Genomic DNA, 21,040 nt, shown 5'->3' with positions numbered 1-21,040 from the left:
CGAGAGGCAAATATTTTTTTATCCTCTTTGAATTGCATCATGAAACACACATATGATGATTGTCAGTTTAAAAGACAATTTTGCAAGTCAAGAAAGTCACAGTTTGTTGTAGTATCATTTCGTTTTGTGTGAAATCACTGAGTGAACTTTTCCACGTTCCACACACAAATGTAACGTTATCTTACCTGATGCGTTCTATCCAGCGACTCCTGGTCTTTTTATCAGCCGGGAATTGAAAGAATGAGCGAGACTCATTGCTGGGGGGAGTACATCCCAGTACGAAACACAGGCATCGTAGCTTCAGAGAGAGACGTCACTAGGCGATTTTTGGGTGTGTATTCTTTCTAATTATGTATTTTCACAGTCATATACTTCAACAGTTTTACAGCAAACTTGACTTGCAAAATGATCTTTTAAATTGACAAACATCATATGTGTATTTCATGACGCAATTCAAACAGGATCAAAAATTATTAGTCTCTCGCCGTTGACTACCGTTCATATTTTTTCCAAAATAAGGTCCCATGGTGGTCCACCGGGAGGGGCGGGACTTCGCCTCTCTATAATGAGAAAATGTGAAAGGGAATGAAGGTGTGTGTGTGTGTGTGTGTGTGTGTGTATGTTACCCTCTTATCCAGTTCATGAGGAGAAGACTCGGTATTAGGCAGCAAGTGTGTGATGGTGGCGATCAAAATCTAAGAGAAACAAAATCAGACAAAATTGTTGTCTATGTTAAAACTTTTACTACTACTAGTGTGAAAAAAGTAGAGATATAAAAAGCAAATTAAGGCCAATTAGAGGAAAATATGACATTATATTTGTAAATGAAACAAGACTTAAGAACACCATGGTAAGCGGTGAGAGTGAGAGCATCTGAGTTGATGTCTCACCAGTAAATCTACCCACCAAGAAGCAGCAACATTATTGAGACCTCTAAATGGAATGTTTATTTAAATAGCTTTACACAATGTGATTTAATCCATCAGGACGTGTGAACATGCTGAGGGTGACTTGATGAATAACAAATGAAACCAATATTTCAGAAGTGTGCAGTCAGTATGTCTCACCTCTACGATCTTCTTTGGAGTGTCAGGGGGGAATTTCTGAAGATGATCCACATGACTGATCAGGAGGTGAAGGATGTCTGACGCCACCAGTGCTACGTTCTTATTGGAGTACTGGTAAAACAAAGTATTTGTGTTAATTCACAAGTTCTGCGAGTACATTTATATATATATTAGCCCACATACTAATATAAACCAACACACTTAACCAAAAATTGCAGTTAATTAAACAGATATTTTAGGGTCAGATGGATCCATCTTTTTACCCTTAAATGAGGAAATGCTATATGCTAGGGAAAAGGATCTGACAGTATGAGGCACATTTGAACTCATTTTACTCACATCCTGATACTATGAGCTTCTTGGATCGTCATTAGGGCTGCAACTAAAGATTATTTATTATCGATTAATCTGACGAATATTTTCTAGATCAATCGCTTAATTGTTTGGTCCATAAATGTCAGAAAATAGTGACACATGTCCATTCCAGTTTCTCAAAGTCTGAGGTGATGTCTCTAAATGTCTTGTTTTGGCAGTCCAACCAAAACCCAAAGATATTCAGTTTAATATGATATGAAACAGAGAAAAGCAGGAAATCTCCATATTTGAGAGGCTGAAAAAAGCATTTTGTGCATGGAAAAATACTTTTAACGATGAACCAATTATCAAAATACAGTAGTTGTTGAGTGGAGCTTGCGGGGCAGGGAGAGAGAAGAGAGAGAGATCTTCACTACTCCTTTCCTACTCTGTAATTATGGACTATTACTAATACTAATATGTCTGTCTCCTTTATTCCAACCAATACTATTGTCTTTACTATTTTACGCTTACTTAACGTTACGCTTAACTTAATTTTATTTGCTTTTTTTTTTTTTTTTTAGCTAAATCTATTATTTAATGACATTTCTTTCTCTCTCTTTTTTAAATTACATTTTTTATTATTATTTTATTTATTTAATTTTCTTTCTTTTTTCTCTTTCGTGTGACCAAAACCAACATGGGGTGGGTCCTCTTTATGTTTATATTAAATGTCACAGACAACGTATTAAACAAAGTATTCTGAATATGTTTACTTGTAATTGCTTTATATTAAATACTTGTATATGATTTTAAAAAAAAAAAGTCGGGCTCTAATGAGGATCACCACCACTACAAAAAAAATGCTTCTAGATCGGAGGAGAAATGGGATGAGGAGGACAACAGGAAGAAGTGGCTCTGCATGGAAATATGCCGATCCCTACAGCTTTGTGTATGTGTGTGTGTGATTGTGTGTGCATATCACAGGGCCCATGTCTGAGGCTACTGGCTGCTGGTATGAAGGCAAGAGATCCAAGTGGACAATATGTCTGATACTGTGTGTCTCTGTGTGTGTGTGTGTGTGTGTGTGTGTGTGTGTGTGTGTGTGTGTGTGTCACAGCTTGCAGCATTCCCCCTGGATTAGTCTCCTATCTGAAGGAGGACCAAACATATTGACTGTCCAGGGTTTGCTCCCAGGAGTAAGTGAATGCAAGTGTGTGTGTGTGTTGCTGTAATGTCTTAGCAGGCCATTGGCTGCCGATACACAAGCTAGGGATTCCAAGGTGGAAAAGGTATGTGTGCGTGTGTGTTTGTGTCCATCTAGAGCCACTTGGCCATAGATGAGACAGTAAATGTTGGACAGTATTATTCTGATCCACAGGCCTCCCAGTCTTGTGGCCTGAAACAGACAATACCAACTGAGGCAATTTCCCCAACACCAACAATCATCTCCAACAATGTTTTTCGTCACACTTTGGAGCCCGCCATGTAAGGGAAACCACACAACAATTCAGGTCTCACTGTGTGATATCAAACTCCATATAAATATATAAATAGAGGACAGTGAACTTTCATTTAAACTAGAATTACCACCTCGCGGTTGTTAGCCTCCACCAAACCAGTCAGGTTGCAGTTTACATCCATGTCTGTACAAAATGTCCTCATTTTATCCTATTAGACATTTCTGTGAATCTGTCATAATTAGCATATGAATTCTTTAGTTGTGGCCAAAAATGTGAGGTCACAGTGACCTTTGACCACCAAATCCAAATCAGTTCATCCTTGAGTCCAAGTGGATGTTTGTGCCGAATTTGAAGGAATTCAATCAAGGCGTTCCTGAGATATTACAAGAATGGGGCGGACGTGAGGTTCCAGTGACCTTGACATTTAACTACTAAAATCGAATCAGTTCATCCTTGAGTCCAAGTGGATGTTTGTGCCAAATTACAAGAAATTCCCTCCAGGCGTTCTTGAGATATCACGTTGACGAGAATGGACCGGACGTACGAACAGACGGACAGACAATCCGAAAACATAAAGCCTCCGGCCACGGCTTTCGCAGGCACAGAGGCATAAAGACAGTTGCTGTAAAACTGTCCAAACAGAAACATGCTGAATTTACTACTTTAAACCTACATTAAACTTGTTTATTTATCCAATGGGTCATATTATTATAGTTAATCTAGTTCTTTGCCTTATGGGTTTAATGTGTTCTTTTAACTAAAGCAGTCCTAATCAAACATCCAGCGAGAAGAGGAACAGATGTTTAGACACTACAGTGTTACGAGCGGCCAATCAGCAGCCTGTTTGATGCAGATTCACTGCTTTGGTCTGATCGTACTGGATCATGGTCAGAGACACAGACCGTACCATGGTCAGCAGGGACAAACGTTTGATAACGGCCAAAGGCTGTCTGAGATAATCTCATGTGACCCTTATAGATTCGATTTGTATTTCAAGGACAAATCAACATAAAGCAGCACAGAGTTGTCACTGACCTTCAGAGTAACGCAGATGACGTTGAGAGCATCTTTAATCTGTGGATGTTGAGTCCCGTGAGCCAACTCCTCGCACAGCCAGATACCCAGACTACACAGAGCCACACACCTAACAAAGCAAATATAGCATGAGCAGCTGTTATACACGTACATAAATAGAAATAGATACACGTACAAAAGATCCACACAAATTCTGTATATTGGACAAACACATACTTTACACATGTATTTATAAACACACCAACTAACAGAAAATAAAACTACAAAGGCAAGCACTGAACACAAATAGTCAAATGTTATCCCTGTTGAGTCAGCACACATGTAGGCATGATTCAAAACATTCAAAACATATCCCACTATCTGTGCTCTCTGAGAAGTCGACAATAAAGTCATAATTTAATGAGAATAAAGTCACAGTATTTTTAAAAAACAGCAACACAGAGCTACCGGTCAGAGGAAAGACGTCACGCTGTAGTCCAAACTTTTTAAAAGTCAAAATAACAGTAGGCTGCAACAGCCTATGGACTGTCAGGAAATGCTAAAATATGCACATATGACTCAAAACAACCTTTTCTATTATGACTTCATTCTCGAAATATCGCAGCTTTTTTCTCGTAATATATTATTATTTAATTCTCAAAGCCTCCTACTGTTATTTCTTTCTAACAGTGGCTCTAGTACTCCATCATAGTTAACAGACTAGAATTCTACCTTTTGGTTTATATTATTCTCTCGATAATGTGCGGCTGTATTAGAGCAGCTTTTGCCGTGTTTACTCCAGTCCATCCCCAGGACTCCTCCTTATGCACATGTTCTGAACATTGAAGGGGACGTGTCCCCTACACCTGTAACCACCACCACAAACTATGATCTCAAAAATGTGTTAACTTACCTAGCAGGAGCAGAGGGTTCGTCCCTGGCAGAGGTCAGGATGGTTTTGATAATGTGCTCCTAAAAACCAAAGGATCCAGACAAAGACAGTTCATCAGCCTAACACAATACAAGGCATTAGTTATGTGTTGTAAATACCTACATCTTGTCCAGAGGCCTGTACTACGAAGCGAGTTCAACATACCCAGGGTATCTTCTCGTTATCTGGCTTCACTAACCCGAACAACCGAGATCACGCTAAACGGTCCTACGAAGGTGGTTATCAACTCGGTAAATCAACTCAGGGTTTCTCCATCTGGCTGTGAGGTGTTTGCAGTATCTGACCAATCACAGACATTGACAAGTCCACAGACAGGCAGAGCAGCACATTTAACAAAAGAAGAGCAAACTATTATAGACAGATACGAAGAAGTTAAACACATAATCCAGGCTAAAAGTAACATAGTTGAAGCTGCCAAATGCAGGAAGGACAACTGGCAAAAGAAAAAACTCCCGATGTGTGAGTGCGTAAATTAATAGACTTATTAATATAACGGAACACTCAGAAGTCAGGTATAGTCGTCTAAATATAAATAGCTTTTAAGAGTGTAATGGATGAATGGATTACACTTCTTTTAATCCTGTGATTATAAAGTGGCGTCTATGACTATTTCAACCTGCTTTCATCTGCGCCCCTCCTCCCCGGTGGTGTGAAACGGACTCAAGAGCAAGTTTAAAAAAAATAAATATAAAAATATAATTCAAAGCGGTAAACACCCCCAGCATAAATCCAGCTGTCCTTCCTGCATTTGTCAGTTTAAACTGTGTTGTTTATAGCCTGGATTATGACTTAAACTTCTTCATATGTGTGTAATATTATCATACGATCACCGCACTGAGCTCTGATTGATCAGTAGGAGGTGCTTTTATACGAGTTGATCTCTTATCTGGAACATAACCTGCTCCGGAGCAGGTTAGCTGTTCATCATAAGTTACCATGGCGATCTACACCGGTAAGAAGTGAACCACCTTCGTAGGACGGAAAACCCTGAAGGGTTAACCCTGAAGTTACCTCGCTAACGCTACAGGCCTCTGGTCCCACACACAAAGTTAACCTATCCTCCAGGTGTGTATAACAAAGACATTGACTGAGTGCTCACACACTCGCATTGTTTTTCTAGTTTTTCCAGAAAAGTGATTCATGGGATTACATGATGAGGTCGGTGTTAATATATATCATACACACACACAAGCTGCAATCTGGACACACAGGCACAGTCCAGACTTATCCACACACACACACCCAGACACCTTCACACACTCACTGGTCCCGTCCCTCCGATCAGTGTTAATGGCCGCTTAGTGATTCAAAACAAGTTTCTGTCTTGTAAGGAACCAGTGAGCGGGCCTGAGGTGCTGCCACGCATGGCATTAACTGTTTACACGGCAGCAACAACAACAACAACATTACTATCATTATAGCTCTGGACTGTTACACGAATGACCAATGAGACATTAACCTATTAGTTTCGGTTCTGAGACCCCCCTGTGGACAGCAGACATGTGCGTAACAAGGTTTGGACTGACTTGACACACAAAGTAGATAGAGCTTTGTTTAAGTGTTTGACCCAATGCTTTGGTGGATGTCCGTTTTAAAGTATACTGACATGTTTGGATTCCGCAGTATTTGTGTGTCTGTGACAGAGATGACAGTTTTATGGTAAAATCTATGTTACTCCTTAATATACTGTAGTTTTCTCTCATACTATCATAAAAGAATAATGATACTGCCCAAGCACGGGGGCATGATGACTTGTCCCAGGCTGTCAAACTCAAACTTATTATGGCTTCCATCTACCTTGACATCAGGGAACTTGGTAAGCACCACGTCGGCTGTGGTGGGATGGAGGGCTGGAAGCTCCTCGTATAAGTTGGGAAAACACACCAGAGACCCCAGCAGGATCTGAGCCTCCACTCTTGGAGCCTGGACAGGAGGAGAGGGGAGGGATAGAGACAAAAAGAAAGTAGAGAGAAGGAGAGAGGAAATTAAAAAGAAATTAAAAAAAATAGCACATCTACATATGTGCCTGTTTGTACTGTACAGGTGTGTCTCAATAATTGCAAATAACACTGCACACAAAGTGTGTTTCTTACATTGAGTGATGAGCAGGCGGTGACTCTAGAAGCTGCAATGATGAAGTCCAGGATCAACATGGTGCCTCCAGGGAGACCGATACTGAAGAACCTGGGACTGCAGTGTTTTATGATGGTGTTCACAATGTCCTGTAGACAACACAAAGTTGTTTTTAAACACACTCCTATAGCTATAGCAGTCACAGCTAGAGCACATTTGTAAAAAAGCCCATTTGCATCCTTTAATCTGAATAATAAAGATAGCTCTACGTTATTATTTTTGCCACCTTCAAAACACTTGCATACAAGTCTGATCTAAATTGTTTTCTCTCACGTGTTTATGACTTAAGAACGGGTGAAAAAATAGGATAATCTTTCTAAATTCCTTACATTTTTTTTTAATCTGTGAAAACAGGTGAAAACATTTTGTCAGGGGATTGTTTTTTGTCAGGATAATTTTTTTTCTGTTGTTGTAATACTCATTTTGGCCACCAGAGTGGACCACTACCCCATGTTCTAAATAGGACAAAAAGCATTCATGTTTTCTTCCGGGTGAGTTTTAATTTCTCCGTGCACTCTAAACATAAGGTACATATACTGTGCGTTAGCAAGTTATGCAATATTGCTGTCATGTCTTTCTTTTAGCAATTTTTAATTGGCTAACTTAGAAAAGTAATCCTGATTTATTATGAAATGAGTATTACAACAACAAACACTTTGAAAAATGATCTAGTCACAAAAAAAAAACACCTGCCAAAACTTTTCACAGAGGAACTTCGACTTTTTTCACCTGATCTTCAGTCATAAACTCAGGAGAGAAAACAATTTAGATCAGACTTAGAAAATGGATCACCACATTTTTTTTCCTCACTTGCCTTTGTGGGCTTCCGTACTTGCACACACTCAGACACCCACACAAGCTCTACCTGGTCTTGGTGCAGCAGTCCTTGGTGCATGATGTTGTAGAAGTGTGTGAGAAAGTCGGAGTTTGGGGAAACATCTTGCCGTCTCTTCATGATCCTGCAGATCAGCTTGTAGGCGTGAAGCTTCCCCTGCTTGTAACGCTCTGTCAGCATGGTGGCCTGGAGGATAACACGCACATATATGTACATATGAGAATAAACATACATATACAAGCACGTTAAGGTGTTACGTTTTTAAAGGAAATCAATCAAAACATGGCAATTCCTGAATAAGATGAATATATTATAAGCTACAAGTGAAAAACAGATGGTTCTGATTCTCATATGTAAATAGATCTCAATGTAATGAATGTCAGAGGTCCTACAGTGATCCCTCAGTTACACCTACCTTAAAAAGCCAGGGGGTGAGGATTCTCAGGGGTGGGATGAGAACGGGTGGCGGGGGAGACGACTGGTTGTCCAGAGAAATGCCCAAATTGTCTCTTATCTGAAATGAAAAGTGTCATTTTTACACAAACCTCAACAATCTTTATAGAAAGTGTCATCTCCTAGTTAGTAATGTAATAATTGTGTGTGTGTTAGTACACACCTTGGCCAGGTTTTGCCACAGTTCACACAGATAGTCGAAGACCTGAGCATGGATCTCTGGGTCTTTGATGCTATTGACATCCCCCAGGATACCCAGCATCCTCCGCCACATTACCGTGGCAACATCTGCGTGCCATCCAGTTAGAGAGCCGCCCGCCATGACACTGCAGTCCTCGCTGGGGAACTCGCTGGTTTCTAGAATCAATCAATGAGTCAATCAGTAACTCTTGCCTCTCATTCACAGCTGAGAAAAAATAAATAACATGAAGGTACATGTTTGTACTACCCAGGTCATCTGGAGTCTGCAGGACTGAGTTGTGGAGCTTCTGGTCCAGCTGTAGGTGTGTGTGATCAGGGTGCTCTGCTGTCAGTGTGGCAGGGGAGGGCGTCTGGGAGCGAGAGCCCCCAAGGGAATGCATAGGAGATGCACTCTCAGAACCTGGACAAAGATGTAAACAGTACATAAAAGGAGGAGAAAAAAAGACATTTGAAAAACTAAATGAAAACTTTGTGGTCCAAGAGACAGAAGTTTTTGCTAATTCAAAGAGTTCAGGAGTTATCAGCCAAAATGTAAAGCTGCTTGTTGAAGTAACACTCTGCAGTTTTGTCACATGCAAGGAAGAGATTTCAAAAGAAAAGAAATCAAATCCACCAGATTACACACTCTAAAATTTCATGTGAAATGTACATCACACCTGTAAGGAGGCGGATTACAATGGCATATTAGGACCATTGTAGGTAAAAAAATAAATAAATTACAGAGCCAGGGAAGGGTGGGTAATATTCCGAGAAAAAATTACGAATTTCCGAGATTTAAGTGGTAAATTTACGAGAGAAAAACTCAGATCAGTATGTTGTTTTCCTCTGAATGAGCCCAATTCATGGCGACGACTCTCCAAGTCCAGATGCTTATGATAATATGGTGATTCTAGTCTAAAATCACAAGTATTTCCTTATTGCTCAATCCGACTGATTTTTCCCGTAAATTTGTGACTTTAATCTCAGAGAATTTCAGATTTTTTTATTGAAAATGTATGACTTTATAATATCAGATAATATTCTCGTAAATGTATCACTTTAAACTCGAAAAAAAAAAAAAATTCATGGAAAATTAAGTTGTTTTTTTTAAACTACAATGGCCCTAATACGCCGCCATAGCTGATGAAGAAGAAAAATAATAAATAATAATATGTATAGGCCGTTTACCAGCACACATATTTAAAAGACCATTAAGAAATGTGTTTAGATGTGTACAAATGTTTAAAGAATTATGTATAAATTTACATTCCAATTATGTTTGCTATGCAGCAAAACTGACATTATTGGTATGTAACTATCTATGTGGTATGATATGTAATATTTAGGCTGTTGGTTTGTATATTTAGATCTGCTGAAATAATACAGTAGCTAGAGAGATCTTTATGTTAAGCGCATACCAGTAACAGTGACAGTGTGGCTGAGGCTGCTGGTCTCTGAGTCGATGTGAAGAGTTGTCAAACTGGCTACTTCATGTTCATCACAGGCCACGCCTCCTCCCAGGCTGTCCTGGTCCAGTGAGCTGCCTCGACCTCCTCCCCCAGACCCAACTCCTCCTCCACAAGATTCTGAACTGAAAGTGAAATCTACAAAAAGAAATGTTGATCATTATACATTTTTCAGGGCTAACATATTGGCAAAGTTTCCAAATCAAGTAAACTCATGGATAACATGAACTTACAAGGATAATTTCTTTTCATTTCGACAAGATAAAACATGTACGGCAAATTCAAATTATGGTAATCGTTATGTAAAAATGTGTCAAACAACTGGTGTTTTGTTCCTTACTATCAAACTTGCAGTTGGAGTACTGAAAGGCATTAAAGGAGTCTGACTGGCTGTCTGAGCTGACGACGTCAGAACCGCTGGCACTTGCGGGTGACGTCCATTCCGAGGGAACCCCCGGATCGTCAATGGGACGGGGATCATCTGAGGGTCGTGATCCAGGACTCTGACCTGTCTCCAGGAGCTCCGGCAGGTCCCTGGGAACCTCCAGACTTCCCGGGCTGCTGCCACGGCGGCCCTGTGTATCGAGAAAAAAGCAGGGTTTAAATGTAATTTTAAGTGGGGGGCGGCGTTGAGCTTCAGTAATTCTTTCTCTCCGTGTTCAATCATCATCAGTGATTTGGCCACCAACCTGTAGCTCTTTTTTCTGACACGGAATCTTTATATCAGTGTGTGTCTGTGTGCATGTGTGTCATACTCACCGCTGTTCCTTTGGCCCTCAGCCTCTCCTGGATAAACTCATCCATGAGGTCAGAGAAGTTCGGGTTGGTGCTTCCCACGTCGCTGGAGACTGGACGAGCCTTCTGGACCACCTCCTCTTTGTTGGCTGGAGGCAGATATATGATAGTCAAATACCGAGAGTAGAGTACCCTCCCACACACACACGCACACACACAGAAATGATGGAAAAAGGGATGATTCACAGGTGGACACGCAGACAGATGAGACGAACACAAACACAATGATAGACAGTGGTAGATCCATACCTCCGCAAACACCTCAAAACACACAACTGAGTAATAACCTTTAGGAGTTTATAATACATAATATAATCAAGTCTGACTTGCTGACTAAGTGCATTAAAGTAGATTATTTGTACTAGTCTATTAGGGATATGGTGACATTTACTTTAATCTAGCTTCTTTGAGCAGTCAGAGACTGTTGATAACTTCTATAGCACCATTAGCAGCCTTTGGAGTATCTAAGTTATTGCTGCTGATACTTATTAAGATGTTACAATATCCATACAACAAACTGGAGCTTCTGTCTGAATTGTTAGAACCATCCTGATGTGTATGTACTGTAGGCCTTGAAGTTAGCAAAAGACTGATCGTTAAAAAACAAAAGCCACAACACAGCAGGCAAACCCACCAGAAAAGCAATGCAGGAGTTAATTCACACCATGCACAGAGAGCGAGTTACCACCTTGTTAGGTCCGAACAGGCAGCATGTCAGAGGCCTACATTAGTGCAGTTATGTTACTATGTTGTTGTTGTTAGCTTGGTAGCAATGACAGCGGTCAGTGTGAGTTTTGTGAACTCGGAGAGCAGAGAGCATCCATCAGTCCCAGATCAGACGAGAGCAAATACGCTGCCAACTGATCTGTAATTTCTGAACTTGTGGCTGATAAGAGCTGACAGATCCTGGTCTCATCCAGACCCCAACACCAGGACTTTGATCAATAAAGCTTAAGAGTTATTCAACACAGAATGAAAATCTTCACGTTGCTGCCACCCAGCTGATGAAAGTTTCACCTTTGCTGCACATTTTTCCTTCAAGATTTAAGACCGGAAACCTCCACTTAACAGCAAGTGCATTTTACATCACTCAGGGCAGGACATCGTCTGTCCCAGATGTGGTCAGATGTGCAACAAAGTTGAAACTTTAAAACCACAGAGGCCAGTGCAAACATTTCTTTCTGTCATTTTAGTTTTAGCTGCGCATTAGAAGAAACAGTATCTTGCTGTGGTCATCACATGGAGGCACCTGAAGTTAGCAGCAAACCAACTTAACTAAACAAACAAAATTGAATATTGTTCTGATACTGTTCTTCAAGCATTAACCTTATAACATTATGTATGGATTATGTATATCCCCGCTTACAATTCATGTTATTCAGATACTTCTTCTAGCCTGGATGTTAAATACCATGAAAATAACGTTGTCTACCGGCAGACTATTCGACTGTTATGGTTATTTGCCATGACATCACCAACAACAGGAATGAGACGTATACAGTAAGAAGTATAAGATCCCAATCCGTTTCTCAATTATATTATTGTACCAATAAAAGTCTAATAAATAAATACTCATGCATACATATACATTATATTTCACACTGCAGCATTAAAGGGTTGACGTTGCAGCACTACAGAAATGCTAGGCTGGGACGTTAGCTGACTGTAGTTCTATTTCCCTCCAACATGGCTTTACAGACTGGATCTGCAGAACTGTGCATGTTCGGTATGTGCTCAGCCTGTCCTCCTATGGAGTTGCGTGCTGGACAATGACTCCTCGACGCTCTCCAATAGGTACAGGGCTTCCTTTCATATGGGGCAGAACCCATGTGGTTGTGCAAGCTCATTCTAATTGGCTGAGCATAGACGTGCACATTTTAAGTGCTATGAGCTTACAAAGCCCTGATAAGAGGACTCCACCTGTGTTCATAGAACAACGATTAGGCATAACCATCAGCAATCATCCAGTTCCAAGTAGTTCAACACACAGCCAGACAGACAACCAGGCAGCCAGATATCTGGTTTTAGTCTGCATGGAGTACCAGATGATCAGGGTAGACTTAATTCACTGTAATTGTAAACATGTAAAAGTAACATTGCTGTCGATATTGTTGATCCAGGGGCGCCCCATGTACTAAGGCTGAGTCTTTACTGCAGCGGCCCGGGTTCAAACCCGACCCACGGCTCTTTGCTTTTATCTAATAAAGGCAAAAAAAGCCCCCCAAAAAAATCTTTACAAATATATATATATACACACATATATATATATATATATATATACACACACATATATATATATATATATATATATACACACATATATATATATATATATATATATATATATATACATATATATATATATATATATATATATATATACACACATATATATATATATATATATGTGTGTATATATATATATATATATATATATATATATACTGTATATATATTCTTGATCCAGGGAAGAATGTTATTTTAAAAAATGAACTATCATGTCAAAATAATTCTTGCCTCTACTGTATTATCGTATGTGGCAAATTCCACACATCTGGCACAATTAGGCGAGCCAAACTTACAGTTAGTAGGCAGTAGTTGGCAAGCAACACACTCGAATAAAATAAGAAAAAGGTTAAAAAAGAACTTGGCTGCGCAACAGTAATTCCACATCAAGACCGATTCAGGTGATGAATCACTGCGCTCGTATCGAACATCCTGATCCTCAGGACAAAATCAATTAAACCCAGTTCTGCAGCCCGAGAATTAGAATGAATAGAAAAATGTGTACTGCTGATTCAAAGGTGCAGTTATCATGTTTGATATTATCTTATGGCAGTGTGCAAGGCAAATAACCATTCAAGATTGTTGATTTGAAAGTGCAGACCTTTTCATATCCATTCAAATTCTGTGTTATTATCAAGATGGCTTTTCTCACATAAGGTCTTATGCTGCATTCTAGTGGTCTGAGAATGAACTACAGCAATATTTAACATATTAACTAGTGGTAACTGATTTACCTATATGAACTCCACTTCCATATCTAAACACGTAAATCTAAATGTAACAAAGCTCTGATGGTAAAATGCCACAAAACATTTGCGGGCTTTCTGTGAGGTATTACGTAAAGCATAGTCGGATTTCTTTTTTATCTGTGCTGCTATTGTGTGTTTTTTGGTGGATTGTCGTTTCCTCCTGTGCAGCTGAAGAGGGGCCGGAGTCCGGGGAGGAGGCGGAGGAGGCACGAGGAGGCCGCATGCAACATCGAGGAGAGGGAGGAGGAGGTGGAGAAGAAGGGAAGGAGGAGAGAAGGTTAAAATCCCCAAAGCCCTTAGAGGGAAGAGGACAGGAGGAGGAGGGAGGGGGGCTTCCGAGGTAGAGGAACAGTATGGTGGGAAGGTATGGGAGGAGGGTGGGGTCCTTGACAGGAGGCAGGCTGGAGGAGGGGCTACGTTCAAGAGGAAACACATCAACAGGGAGTTTGAATTTCAGTCCAGCAGCAAGATGATGAGTGTCAGCCAAAAAATATCATTCCATCATAACAAACCAGTTAAAAACAGCCAAAAAAGGAAAAGAGAGTTGTTGGTGTTTGTGTGCTGATGAGTATTTCTTTCCAAAGTTGTTGTTTTTATCTGTTGTGTCCTTTTTGTGAGCGCTTCGTTCGTTGCGATCCTCACCTGGCGTTGCCGTCTTTCGCCCAAAGTAGCCCAGGACGTGGGAGTAGAGGTCTCTGAGCGATGCGTCGCCCATGGCGGCCCGGCCCTGCCGCTGTGGCGACGAGCCCTGGGATGACCCCTGGCCTCGGGGCCGTGGCTTCGAAGACAGAGCGTGAACGACAGTCTTATAGACGCCACCGAGGAGAGCCCCCTGGTGGTGTCGCGAGGCGGTGCTGCCGGGCTCCTGGGACCGCGAGCGGGAGGCTCGGGACCGCAAGGCGGAGCGTCCCAAACGGCCGCGCACGCCCGACGACCCGCCGGCGAACCCTGAGCTGCTTGATAAGCCCTCCGAGTGAGCCTCGGAGCCCAGGTTGGATCCCGCACAGGATCCGGGATGCTGCTTGTCCTTGTCCCCTCCAGTCCCGGCCCTGTTGTCCAGGCCTCCGGCGGTTGCTGTGTTCCCTGCCCCGCTGCTATCCGTAACAGTCCCTGAGGCTGATTTCTCATGTGCCCCTGCTCTGTGGCTAATCCCAGCAGCAGAGCCGAACTTACCTGCGCCTCCCGCTCCCGGCTTCGCCCCGGAGCCTGCTCCAGCTCCGGCCCCAAGCCTCTCCCCAGCTGAGTGGCTGTGTGTGTGGAAGTGACTGAGGCGCCGCAGCCTGGCTTTCCAGTGGGCCTCTTTACTCTCGAGGGGGTTGTGGAACTGCACTGACTCGGTCGAGGGCCGGAAGCTGACGTGAACGCCCCCAGAATGCCTCTTGGTGATACGGGACGACTTGGCTTTAGTTGAGTCTGAAGTTTGATTTGATTCGGTGCTGGATTCTACTGAACTAGTCTCTTGTTTGAATAAAATGGACCTCTCATTTGCTGCTGCTTCTTTATCACCCTGTTTCTCTTCTCCTATTTCCCTCAATGCATCACATTTCCCTTCCCGTCCTTCTTCCTTTCCTGTACTTCCACCTCCCTTTTTCTCCCCAGTGTGTCTTTCTAAGCTCCCCCTAGCATTGGGTGACGGCCACTCACACTGCAACTCCAGGCACTCGTAGATGCTACGCTGCTCTGCTTCGTTCTCCTCTGCTGAATCCACACTGCTATGTCTCGCTGGATTACTTACCTGTCTGTCCTCTTTACACGTCTGCCTGTCCTCTCTCACCACCTGTCTTGCCTCTCCTACCTGTCCTGTGTATTCCATTTGTGTTCTCGCTATCCCTGTTTGCACAGTGACAGGTGCAACACTGTTTTCTAGTACATGACCGGGACTATCTCTCTCTCCTGCATCCTCCTTCCTCTCGCCTCCTTTGTTAGTGAGGTAGTCCCTAATAGAGGAGAATAAATCATCTTCCTCTGCCCCGGCCCCCATTTCACCCTCCTCTACATCAATTTCCTTTTCGGACGCAACGGCGAACGCAGAATCCCAGTCGCTTACCCAATCCGCACTAGATACCCGGCTTCGAGAGCCAATCTGGTGCCAGAACCGGTCATAAACACGACCATCATCTAGTCCCTCTGAGGACGAGGACACAACACCATTGGAGACATTGGTTAAAGGGGTGGGAGAAGAGGAGGTGAGGGGGTGTGGGAGTGGTTGAGCTGCGTGGCTATTGACTGCAAGTAAGGAAGAAGTTGTGGAGTGGTGGTGGTGGTGGGGGGGGTTCGGGATCGAAGCGGGATCCCTCTGGGGGTCTTCACCTTTGACCCGCTCAGCGATGAAAGGCTCCATGATGTCAGAGGCGCTGCTGCTCCGTGCGAGGGAGGAAGGGGCGGGGCTATCCAGGTCACATGACCCTGCCTGGAAGACCTCGGAGCAGGAGGTTGTAGGGGCCTCGTCGCTTTGGGAAGAGTGGCGCATCCGAGAGGAGCGGGATGTCAGTGTGATTGGCGGGTCCTCGAGGTCTGGTAATTGGGGGGAGATTAAGGAAGGGGGAGTGAGGTTAGTGGAGGTAAATGGGAGCGGGTACATGTAAAAGCACATACAGTATGCAGACATACACACACTTCTAAATGAACAAAAGATACCTAAAATGCTTAGTTATTAAGTGCACTTGTAATACATCCATAGTTTTACTAAACAAATTTTCCAAAGTTCTGAAAAATAAAAAAAATACAGTGATATTATTGTATTATTTATTTTATTATTTGTGCCTAAAGGAGCCAGTGCTGAAGTAATCTAATCTGTGCCCCTTAATCAAGTCACCACATCCTGGTCATTATTTGACTTAGACTAATGAGATAAAATATAAACTGGATTCAGAGCAGGAGGCTGAGAGAATTTGTAACAACTACATCAACCTCAACCAGCAAACACCGTCTACCTAGACCACCTCCCCTTTAAATGTCTGCTTTAACAGAATTCACAACTTGAGCTCATTCAGGGGTGCGGTCATTCTAATAACAACATGACTTGTGGTTACATACTGAGTAACAAAAGACAGATTAGTCGAAGCAGGCAAAGTCACACCACAAAGGGCGTGCACTAACTCCTTGTTCCTTGTCGGTTAGCCTCAATCACATATTTTCGAATTGTATGAAAACCACATCTGTTACACTTGGTAAGTTCCTCATCCCTAGTGAGCGATGAGGAACTCAGCAGTTTGCACTTTGATCAGATGTCAAACTGTAAAATAAATGGCAGCTTTTAGCGAGCCTGTAATCATGTATAAGACACACACCGAAAGTAAACACACAAGTAAACAAAAACAATAGTAAGGAGAATCACTCTAGCAGACGATATGATAAAGTAAAATCATCACCACGGCCTACAGAAAAGAAGGGGAGGAGTCAAATGAAATGCCATCAAGACTACATGGCATCAAATGAAACATAACACATGATAGGGAGGTCAAGGACGAGGGCATAGAAACAATAAATGCTTGTAAAATAGTGCAGAGAGAAGGAGTTAAAGAAGTGACGGAGGGACGTGCATGTGTGCAGGCAGGCAGATGAGTAACAGATGCACGTTAACAAGCAGAGAAACGAGCAAACACACAGGAAAACTGGTAGGTCAAGTTTCATGCAGACATGTCAACAAAAACAGAGACATAAGCTGTGTCCAACTACCTGTAAACAAAAACCCTTTAATTTACAACAAATAATATTTGTAGAACAGCGTCAAAATGACGGCTGTCGTTCTTAGGTATTGGCTTGGCCAACATTTCATTCTCTCACTGGGCAAAATTCAAACAAACCACCAAATGTTCAAAACAATAACCCTAATAATTGTGGGAGATTGTGGAGGAAATAAGTTATAGACAGTGTTGAGACAACGAGCCAACATGGACAAAATACCTCAACTTTGATCATCCATTTGTCACATGCAAAAATGTCAAGCAATGCCGATCAGATTATTGCACGGCTTCGGGAGAATGATGCATCTTTGATGTTCAAGCATTTCTCAAAAATCACACTGATCATCCCAGTTACAGGTCTAAAAGGGAAGGGCTGTATGATTCCTGATGGACCACATGCAAACTGTTGCTTCAGTCATGACAAAGAGAAGAATTGATAGAGACGAGAGGACGGGCATAAAGTTTCTGACGGACGTGGAGACAAGTAAAGTTTCCAGGCAGGCAGGCAGACAGGTAGTGCAAAGAGTGTGTACCTGCCAGCTGGTCGGCAAGGGGGGGTAGTAAAGGGTGGTGGTGGTGGAGGAGGACAGGAAGAGGCGGAGCCAGAGCGGGAGCACTCTTAGCACTGCGGATAAAGGCTGAGGACAGCAGAGAGTCCCCCGTAGAGCAGCTACGCAGGGCTGAAGAGGTGGGAAGAACAGGTAGAAGAGAGACAGAATAAAGGGGGCAAGAGTGTGAGACAGAGAAGGAAGGAAAAAGAAGGCAAGGAAAAGAAGGAAGCAAGAGGGGAAAAGAAGGTATTGTTGAAGTGACAAGTAAGATGAAGCGGTGAGTTGAAGAGAGAGGTATCGAAACAATAAATTATCAAAGGTAAGACCGGAAAAAATAACGATTAAGAAGAATGATTAATGGGGTTAGAGGCAAAGCAGGACGACAGGACAGCGTAGGAAAGAGGAAGGTTAAAGGGCGGATGTAGAGGGAAAGAGACAGGGAAGGTGAAGGAGGAGTGAGACAGGGTTAGCAGCTCTGGAGGAAAAGACTGAGACAGTGAGAGGCTGGCGAGAGACAGATCAAATCTCCTTTTAAGACCTCGACACACAGGAGCACTACATTTGTTAATGCTAGTCAGATCCACTGTTTACTTGCAGTCACAACAAGTTGTCTGCATGTTTGACCATGTCGAAATGTGACAAAACAACTGCAAGAATGTTGGTTAGCATGTGTGGACTCACTTCTTACAAAAGTACAGCTAGACATTTTACAACTTGTAACAAGTGGTGCTGCTAAACCACATCAAAAGTGCAGCTTACAGGCCCAGAAGAGCTGTTAATCTCAGCAATGGTCTTTTTATTTAGGGGTATTAAAATAGATTTGTTGGACATTTTTAGACCTTCTACATCCTACAGATACCCTGCAATCACCATATACCTTTATGTGGTTGCTTCTTAAGAGTACACAAGGTATCCACAAAAAGAATATCTTTTTTTTTTACCCCCACTTACAGCAGAACCTCATTTATTGAAACATACAACATACTGTGATTGATGAAAGGCAAACAGCTAGTGGTAGGAGAATAACAATACATTTAGTTTTGCATATTGTAGTTTGAAAGATCTTTGTTGATTCATGCTTTTTAAAAAGGGACTGTATGTAAATTTGAACACGTATAAACGTGCTTCAATCGTTTTTTCTATTGCCAATGTGTGAGCAGGTTGTAACCTAACCTAAAAAATGAGACGTTCCGCGACTTTCTGGGTTTCCTCTATCAGCCTGTAGACTGCTTTTAATATGAAGAATGCAGGATGTATTTTTCTGGGAAAATGTAACGGATGTGACGCCATGCACGCTATTGAGTTTCTTTACGCTCTTCAGCTACGCTACAAGGCTAACAGTGTGCAACGACAGCTAACGTTCGCTTAGAAATGGAGTCCGCTAACGCCAAAAAACGTACAGTCGCCACCACAAACGGAAGCACAAAAAAAACAAAAGTTGTGTCTATTGAAGACTCTCTTGCAAAACAGGAATGTGACCGACATGAGGGGGAAAACTAGGATCAACATCGGCCGGGCCTTTGATTCATAGAGGGACCTTAGTTTGGTTTTGGGTATCAAAACAGACCCTTATCTGGCAAAATTCCTATTGGACAGCTAAAGCTAACATGACGGCCAAGCATGTGAAATATACTGTATAGTGATATTGTGGTTTCAGCTGTCTATCACGTTCAGTCTCGTGTGTGTCGCCTCACTGTTTTGACGACGCTCGCGTCTACGTAGTACGAGCAACAGGACGTTGACTGTCGTTGACTTACCGACCACAGGTGTCACTGTTAACAAGCAAATTTGAGATTCTTACATAGAGCCCCTTTAAGCAATTTCAGAAAACACTTGCATCAGTTGTCATCATCTTGCTCTAAGCTCCTACTGGTATTTCAGCGCACTGTGGTGTTATGACCACTTCTGTCACCCCAATGGCCACAGTTGAAGGCTTCGCATAAACAAGACTGTACTGAGGAGGAGGAATGACAGTAAGCATACACCACAACTTCCTGTCAGACAGACAGGCAGGAAGGGAACAAAGCCATCTTAACTACGCTGAGGAAAGACAGGGCACTCGTTTTTTCCAGTAATGTTTGCTCTTCAACCCTCACATACACATACACCAGCCAGTTTAAAACGAATACACAGAACAGTACCTGGGAGTTTGTACTATCAACATGACTAATGGCAGCATTCTCTGGCCTTTAAACTTGTAACTCCCACACACACACACTCAGGAGGAGGACAGTCGTGTAAGAGGAGTGATACTGACCTACAGTCTTCTGGCGGACAATACTCCTGGCCTTTTCAATGCCTGGTGAGCCGGCGGTGGTGGCGCTTCGCTGCCTCATGGCTGCCGCCTGGCCTGGTTGGTCTCTGCTCCAGCCTTTAGAGAAGGAACGATCCACAATCTGCCGCTGGCCCTCCGAACCTATACCTGGTGTGGATGGATGGAGTGGGACATCAGTTCTCGATGCACATTTAATGGCACTAATATTTCATATTTCTGGACATGTTAATATTGTGGAATTAATTGTAGAAAGTGTAGGCTTTTGTGTCTTCAATGCGTCTTTCGACTTTTAGCGCATTAGATATGAAACTAAGGCTTATGTTGTGTAGATAGAATGTTATTCTTCTTCAATAGTTGCAGTTGGCTCCGGATCACATAATGTCAAAAATAGCTTGTCTGTCTTTCAGATCCGCTGGCAGGATATGTTTTTATATAAGACTCTCTCTCGTGACTGACCAACCTTTTCCTTTATGTTTCTTCTGTTTTTGTTCACTGAGTTTGTCCAGAGGCAGCTCATTCAGATCAACACTGTACAGGTTCCTGGCCAACACCTGAGACACAAAGACAAACACACTGCTTTAACAACGTTTGTGTTACCAGACTGATTAAGATGACAGCAACATAACTGTTAGGCCTTAAACTAGTGCTTAAGGCAAAATTCTTCAGCTGATTTTTCATATGCAGAGGGAGAATGGATATATGCGTATGTTAAGTCTCAATGTAATCCAGTCAACATTAATGTTGACATGAGCATGTGAGAAATAGAATTAAAGTGAACAAAGAGGAAACATTAACATGCATGTATGAATTAAACTACTGCTTCCTTCATTAAAGTCCTCCT

General features: G+C 42.3%; 1 protein-coding gene across 6 annotated transcripts in view; it reads right to left on the bottom strand.

Moving 5' to 3' along the window:
• Positions 1-21,040, bottom strand: part of ralgapa1 (Ral GTPase activating protein catalytic subunit alpha 1) — an 84,620-nt gene that overhangs the window by 49,714 nt on the left and 13,866 nt on the right. For 2 of the 6 annotated variants that reach the window (XM_074661293.1, XM_074661294.1), the window contains exons 17-32: positions 20,660-20,750; positions 20,182-20,346; positions 15,998-16,201; positions 10,617-10,741; positions 10,198-10,432; positions 9,810-9,995; positions 8,660-8,812; positions 8,375-8,568; positions 8,174-8,272; positions 7,789-7,944; positions 6,884-7,012; positions 6,588-6,713; positions 4,752-4,810; positions 3,860-3,968; positions 1,068-1,178; positions 627-695 (exon numbers count right to left, since the gene is read on the bottom strand). In XM_074661293.1, coding sequence (XP_074517394.1) covers positions 627-695; positions 1,068-1,178; positions 3,860-3,968; positions 4,752-4,810; positions 6,588-6,713; positions 6,884-7,012; positions 7,789-7,944; positions 8,174-8,272; positions 8,375-8,568; positions 8,660-8,812; positions 9,810-9,995; positions 10,198-10,432; positions 10,617-10,741; positions 15,998-16,201; positions 20,182-20,346; positions 20,660-20,750 — 2,211 coding nt within the window. Of the gene's footprint in view, positions 1-626; positions 696-1,067; positions 1,179-3,859; positions 3,969-4,751; positions 4,811-6,587; positions 6,714-6,883; positions 7,013-7,788; positions 7,945-8,173; positions 8,273-8,374; positions 8,569-8,659; positions 8,813-9,809; positions 9,996-10,197; positions 10,433-10,616; positions 10,742-14,329; positions 16,202-17,906; positions 18,054-20,181; positions 20,347-20,659; positions 20,751-21,040 lie in introns of all 6 variants that reach the window. The other 4 variants (XM_074661290.1, XM_074661292.1, XM_074661291.1 and 1 more) reach the window with 4 other exon arrangements.

This window comes from Sebastes fasciatus, chromosome 15 (assembly GCF_043250625.1).
Source record: "Sebastes fasciatus isolate fSebFas1 chromosome 15, fSebFas1.pri, whole genome shotgun sequence".
In the NCBI taxonomy this organism is placed as follows: domain Eukaryota; kingdom Metazoa; phylum Chordata; class Actinopteri; order Perciformes; family Sebastidae; genus Sebastes; species Sebastes fasciatus.
Note: the sequence above shows the minus strand (reverse complement) of the source record. Positions and strands in the feature narration are given on the sequence as shown.